This window comes from Octodon degus, unplaced genomic scaffold (assembly GCF_000260255.1).
Source record: "Octodon degus isolate 3935 unplaced genomic scaffold, OctDeg1.0 scaffold00067, whole genome shotgun sequence".
Taxonomy (NCBI): Eukaryota; Metazoa; Chordata; class Mammalia; order Rodentia; family Octodontidae; genus Octodon; species Octodon degus.
Genome location: NW_004524643.1, coordinates 11826088 through 11832854, shown reverse-complemented (window position 1 = coordinate 11832854; position 6767 = coordinate 11826088). Strand labels below are relative to the sequence as shown.

The following is a 6767-nucleotide window of genomic DNA, read 5'->3' as shown; positions in this document are numbered from 1 at the left end:
CATACCCGGTTTCAGTGGTTCGCATGGGGCTGGCAAAGCATGCAGTACTGGGGATTGAACCCTGGTCCCTCTGCTTGCCAGGCAGGCGCTTAAACTGCCAAACTATCTCCCCGGCCCTGTAATTTATCTTATGTAAGTTTTAAATATGTATCCTTGAAAAACCGCAAACTTATATAAGGGAAGGGCAGACGCTGCATGTGTTATATTCACTAGAATACAGCACACAGCAGTGCAAAGTTGGCCCACAGGAAGAGTTCAGCAAGTATCAGTGACATTTTGTAAGATTTCTATGGTTAAGAGAACTCTGACCTGGCAAGGCATGACCAGCAGCCCTTGCCTATGTGTTCTCTGGTTACACTCCAGAAAGCACTGTATCTCTCAAAGCACAGATGAGAGTACCATTTCTCACACAGATCTCTGGCTAATGCCCTTTAAGGAAATAGGTACAGAAATACTTCGAAATAGCTGAATAGAAATCTTTTTTTTTTTTTGCGGAACCGGGGATTGAACTCAGGCCCTTGCACTTGCCAGGGAAGCACTTATTGTACTGAGCCATCTCCCCGGCCCCTGAACAGAAATCTTTACTGCATTTATTTTTTCATTTTTTACTGCATTTCTATGTTCCCATTACCAAATCCCCTTCCAAAGTCTAGATAAATGCAGAAAGAAAAAGGCAACAAGTGAGATAATACCTCATCACCTTTATCCTTTTATCTGCAAAACAAAAATGGAACTCTGGAATGCTGCTTGCCCCCAAGCAATACAAGAATGTTTCAACATTGCAACATTGCAGGAACCGGACCTCAGAGTGTACAAAGTAACCAAAATGTACTGTTTTAGTAACAGTTGCACAAGCAAGCAAGATATTAAGGAGAACACATAGGGTAACCTAAGGTCAAATACTTTTTTAAAAAAATTACAAATACTTTTTTACTCTTTCATCTTATAGCAGTGCAGGGAAGGCAAAAGGAAAACCTGCCAGATGCAGGACACAGTCAAAGGGGCTGATGTCCACTAATAATAAATACTGCTTGCTAACAAGGGTGTGCTGGCAAGAAAAGGGAAGAAAAATCAGTCAGTAATCAAAGTGGAGAAAAAATGGACCATTAAATCAATACGACACATCAATGCTTGAGGAGACAGGAGTAAGAGTACAAAGGCAGGTCTAAAAGCATTATCTGTAAGGTAGAAATGGTGGCAAAACTGTTAGGAAAGCTCAAGGGACACCAGACAATATTCTGATGGTAGAGGAATGGAAAATGGAATGGTAAACTAGCAGAGGAAAGGGAAGTCCTGAATCATTCACAAATGCAGTTGGACCACCTATTTCAGTACTATTTGATTGAGGGTCTGGCTACGCAGTTGAGACTCTTGTGATCCTCCTGTTTTGGTCTCCCCAGCACTGGGATTACAGGTGTGCACCACCATACCTAATTTCAATGGCTGGCACCACACTCCCCAGGTTCTGGGACAGGCACAGCCATGTGGTACTGGGGATCAAACCTGGGTCCTTGTGCTTCCCAAGCAAGCACTTAAACTGCAGAGCTATCTCACCAATCATATTGCACTACTTTTAACTGAATCTTCTCTTCCACCAATTTTCTTAGTATTTTCAAAGAGCACTTCCCTGCATTTGGTATAATTTTACTTTTACATGTACACTGAAATGTGTATTTAATAACATCAAGACAGACTCACATGTATCATTTATTGCTAAAAGTTAACTAAGTTACAGATCCTTTTAAGGATTAATTTAAGGTAGGCACGGTAATGCACAGCCTCCACAGGCTAGTCTCGAACTCACAGCAATCCCTCTACATCAGTCTACTGAGTGCTGGGATCATACAGGTGTATGCTACCACACTGGCCTTATACCCCTTTAATCTTTTTTTTTTTCCTTCTTTCACATAGTACTGGGTATTGAAACCACAGTCTTCAAGCTCCAGAGTTATTAAATTTTTTTTCTTTTTTTATTTTGAAAGAGTCTCACTGAAACCCAGATGGAGCTTGACTTTGCAATCCTCCTGCCTCAGCCCCTTGAGTTCTGGGATCACAGATGTGCACCATCATATCTGGGTTCTTTGAAACGTTTAGAAAGAGACAAGGTGTACACAGTGATGAATGCCTGTAATTCTAGCACTTGGGAGGCTAAGGCAGGAGGATCGCTGCTAGTTCAAGGCCAGCCTGAACTACAAAGCAAGACCCTCTGTTAATAAAAAAAAAGAAAGAAAGAAATGCAGTCAGGCATGTGGTACAAGCTTGCCTAAGCAGGCACTTTAATCTGCTGAACTATCTGGTCGGCCTGCAAGTTATATTTCAAATTATCCAGCCTATTTTTGTTTTCACAGTGCTGGGGTGGAATACAGGGCTTTGATATATTAAGTAAGGACTGTACTTCTTGGCTATATCCTCAGCCCCAAACCACTTAGTTTTAGGTTTCTAATTTTTTTTTTTTAAGGTTTTCTTTTGGTACTGCGGATTGAATCCAGGGCCTGTGCACTGAGCTCCACACCAGGGTAGCCCCCATTCTCAAAATTTTCACCAAAGGTCTTTGTGCCAAGTTACTAAATTGTCTAGGCTGAGTTTGAATTTATATTCTGTCTCAGCCTTCCTGAGTTTGACAAAAATTAAGTATATATTTCCTCTTCCCAACATTATTTTACAGACAGTAAAATTAGGTGTTGAAAAGTCAATCAGATATGTCCTCTCGCTCAATTTAGGCTCTGAGAACTACAGAGAAGTCATATAAAATAATTACACAGTCCACGTACTGATGCTCTATGACAAACTCGGCAGGACTAAAACTGGGAGTGCGTGGACTGGCTCATGCATTAATCGGCTTTCAAGGGCGGTAGGATTGACAGGTAGAAGCAACGGCCAGAGCTCTTCTTACAGTAACCAGACGACTGAACAGCACATTTCCTAACGGGACGGGTCTCTACGCACGGGGACGGCCATTACTTCCTTCGTTCTCCTCGGGCAAGTCCAAACATGGCTTTGGGTTAACCTTTGAGTCACTGATCTCAGTGAAAGGACAAGATTCCTTTAGGCAAGTAGATCAGGAATCGGATCTCCTCTTTCCTGCTTCGAGATAAGGGCAAACGAAACGGCAAGCTTGGGCGTTGTGGAGGCTGCGACAGCAACGAGGGAAAAAGGGACAAAATCCGCGCCCTCCCGCGACCCCCGGGCCTGTCAGCACTTCACCGCCCACCCACCCCCATTCTTTACCTTAAACTTACCGGGTGGAAGATTCAGCCTCCGGCAAGGAGTAACTTAGTTGAATTTGGTCGCGCTTCACTGCGCTTCTTACAGCCGCTGCTGTAAAGAGGTTGAAACCCAGCGGCTGCAGCCGTCGCCACCGCCTCTGTTACTGGGGGGTCTCGCCTCCATCGCTGGCTGCGAGGTCTCTGAGGGCACGTGACCGGAAGTGCTAAGGCGGCGCTTGAAGGACACGTGACCCCAGAGCGTGGCCGCCATGACACCTTCCGTTCGTTGTCTCCCTCCCCCACCAGTTCCCGCCTGTTTCGTTTCCTCTGTCTGGTCTCCGGCGCTGAAGCGTTCTGGGTTCCGACGTGGCCCACGCATTTGGCCTAGCGGTGCTCCGGTGTCGGTTAGCGGCATTTCTCCAGTTCACGGCTGCCCGCCGACTGCAGGCCGTAGGGAGCGTAATTGCGACCGCGGCCTCAGGGGGAGGGTCCACACGTAGGGAGGGGCGTAGGCATCACGTGACGAGGAAGTGCCGTTAACCGCGTTGTCGCGCGTCCCGGGCGCTCTTGGATGACGTAAGGCGGGGAGGGGCGGGGCAAGGAGGAAACTCGAGCTCAGGTTCCGCTGTCAGTGCAGGGTGAGTGACGGAAATAGGGAAGTGGGTCCGACCTCTTGAGAATTGCGAGCGGCAGGCCTGGATGTGGCGGAGCAGAGCTGGGACGTCTGGGCTGCTGTTCTGTGAACCTGGCTGTGAAAACTTGGTAATCGGGGCTCCTCGCTTCTGGACTTCTGAATTTAGTATTAAAGTTAACTGCACCTAACAAGGTAGTAGATTCGCTGAATGAGTTTCGGAAACTATTATTCATTCCTGTATCTTCCTTGGTGCATACAGATTGAATGAATGCGTGAACTAATGAGCGCGCTGTTTCTCTGAGACGAAGTTCTGCGATCGTTATTTCTTGCGTAGAAAGATCTCTTTATGGAAATAAAATCTTATTCCTTTCCCTGGGCATCACTACAATTTTTGCTTATTTCTTTCGCCGCCTCCTCCCCTTCCTCCCACGCACCTAGTGGGCCGAAGACAACGCAGTGATTTGCATTTGATGTGTGAACAGCACACGCAGCGCCCCTCTCTTTTCTGTACTGCCATTAAACAATCCGGGGAACTTGTAAGATGACTCGGGCTGTATTCAGGAGTTCTACGTGATATTTATTTTTTTGTGACCCCTGGACAAGCCAGCCTTTTAAGAAGTCATTTCAGTGACTGGTATTTCTTGCCATTTTCCATGGCTTTTTTTTTTTTTTTTTTGCTAAGTTAGAGCCGTGTTATTTCATAGCAGTAACATTTAAACTCAGCTTTACAGAAAGATAGGAGCTTTGTTAGATGGCGGAAGATTGAGCAGACAGCATACAGTATGTTAAATCACGGAGGCGCAAGTTCATAGAATGAAAGAGGAACTCAAGATAGTCCAGTAACGCTGGAGAGGTTAAGATGGGAAATGAAGCTGGAGAAAGGGGGAGCGATGGGGTCATATTATCTAAGGTTTCTTCTGTTTGGGGCGACTACAGTAGTAGTTACAAATCTGTTTTAAATTTTGGCTATTCAGGAAGTGGAGAGGTTTGGTCTCACAAGGCTTGTGGAATAATTGAAATGTCTTCACTTTACCACCCATCACTTTTTTTTTTCCAATTCTTGTTTACTAGTGTCTGCCCTCAACACCTTACTAGAATTATATGATCTCCCATCTCTAGTATTTTTCTGTTGTCTACTAAAGTTTAAGTTCTTTAATTTTTTTTTTTTTTTTTTTAAGACAAGAGTCTCACTCTGTGTAGTTCAGGCTGGCCTTGAGCTCCCTGGGATCCTCCTGCCTCAGTCTCCAAGTGCTGCGCTTATGGATGAACACTATCACCTTTCCCAGCTAAATTCCTTATTTTTTCCCCCTTTCCCCCCAAAATTCCTTATTTTGAGATTCAAAAAGAGAGGGGCTGGGGAGATGGCTCAGTAGAATAAGCACTTGCCTGGCAAGCGCAAGAACCTGAGTTCAACCTCTGGTTCCGCCAAAAAAAAAGAAAAGAAAAGAGAAAAAGCAAGCAGGCAACAAAAGGTAGATATAGAGACGGAAAAGTGTAAAATACATAGGAAAAATGCTCATCTTTAGTTGAAACACAGAAAACAATGATTAGTAATTTGGACCCAACCTGCAAAATACTTTGAATCTCATAAAAGAGTGAATGAATGAATGCATGTTTCTGAAAAAGTTCAAAAAAACCCCAAAGTATAAACAAAAATAAGTCTAGATATTTATGATCATATTCTCTGAAACTTGATTGCTTTTTATACTTTATTTGATAGGTAACAAAACATTGAGAAAAATATTTTTTTTTTTTTTTTTTTTTTTTCAGAACCGGGGATTGAACTCAGGCTGTTGCACTTGCCAGAGAAGTGCTTATTCCACTGAGCCATCTCCCCAGTTCCAAATATATCACTTTCTTTTTTTTTTTTTTCGAACCGGGGATTGAACTCAGGCCCTTGCACTTGCCAGGGAAGCGCTTATTCCACTGAGCCATCTCCCCAGCCCTAAGAAAAATAAAATTAATGAGTAGAATTTTCTTAAAATTACTTTTTTCTGGAAATTGGTGCCATTTGACAAATAATATTCTAGTGAAAGTAGTTAAATAGATAGAAACTCTTCTGTTACTTTACACCTTGGGTATTTGACATTAGCTCCCCTGCATTGTTGTTATTGTTGTTTTTGCCTGCATCAGATGCTACATTGTATTTTTACCCCTGTTCATTTCCACCTGGTTTCTTTTGTTGGAGTTGTTATTTTTTGGTGCCAATTCCCTGTGCCTTGTCATTTAGTACATTGTTGGAGTTATTCAGCATCTCCATGGTGCTGTTGGTAGGCCTGAGAGATGGCAGAGGACTGTTGTTGTTGAACACTGTTAAATTATTTGCTGATAGTTTTAGGTTTTGCTGATAAGGGTTTATTATTTGAGACCTTTGCAGAAAGTTACATTTTAATGAGAAACTCCTAAAGACCTAAGGTTTACAGCTCAAAGAAATACAACAAGGTTTGTTCCTTTAACTTCAAAAGAGTTGGGCCAGTTTTCTTTTGAAATCTTACAGTCCTCTTTACCTACTCAGGCTTATAGAGGATGCCCTGGAGTAGGGTGGAATAGGGTTATGGAGGGCCTTGGGATTCCAGACCTGACCCTGGGAGTAGGGAGGTCCTTTTCTCATGTCTCCTGTCCTCACCCATTCATTTTATGCTTCCTGAATGTATGGTGATCTTCTTCAATTAATTTTTGCAGGTTTTATTCAGGGGACGAACACTGTGCTTAAAACTTCCTTTCTGGCTAAATGCCTTTTGTGCCAGTGATCCCAGAGACCTATAGCCATGTGCTTGCAGAGTTTGAGTCACTGGACCCGTTACTCTCAGCTCTGCGGCTGGACTCCAGTCGTCTAAAGGTAAGCTTCTCAATCCTTCTATTTTATTTTATTTTTTAAAAATTTTATTTATTTATGTGTGTGTGTGTGTGTGTGTGTGGCCAGCTCA

At 43.4% G+C, this 6767-nt stretch overlaps 2 protein-coding genes across 2 annotated transcripts in view; one reads left to right on the top strand and one right to left on the bottom strand.

Moving 5' to 3' along the window:
* The window catches only part of Gtf2h1 (general transcription factor IIH subunit 1), a 44367-nt gene extending 40671 nt beyond the window's left edge, over positions 1 to 3696 (bottom strand). The window contains exon 1 of the mRNA XM_023719334.1: positions 3240 to 3696. The gene's annotated coding sequence lies outside the window, so the exon portion shown is untranslated. The remainder of the gene's footprint in view (positions 1 to 3239) is intronic.
* A 158-nt stretch (positions 3697 to 3854) lies between these two features.
* Positions 3855 to 6767, top strand: part of Hps5 (HPS5, biogenesis of lysosomal organelles complex 2 subunit 2) — a 43351-nt gene continuing 40438 nt past the window's right edge. The window contains exons 1-2 of the mRNA XM_023719333.1: positions 3855 to 4032; positions 6523 to 6679. Of these exons, the coding sequence (XP_023575101.1) occupies positions 6572 to 6679 (108 nt within the window). The 5' untranslated portion in view covers positions 3855 to 4032; positions 6523 to 6571. The remainder of the gene's footprint in view (positions 4033 to 6522; positions 6680 to 6767) is intronic.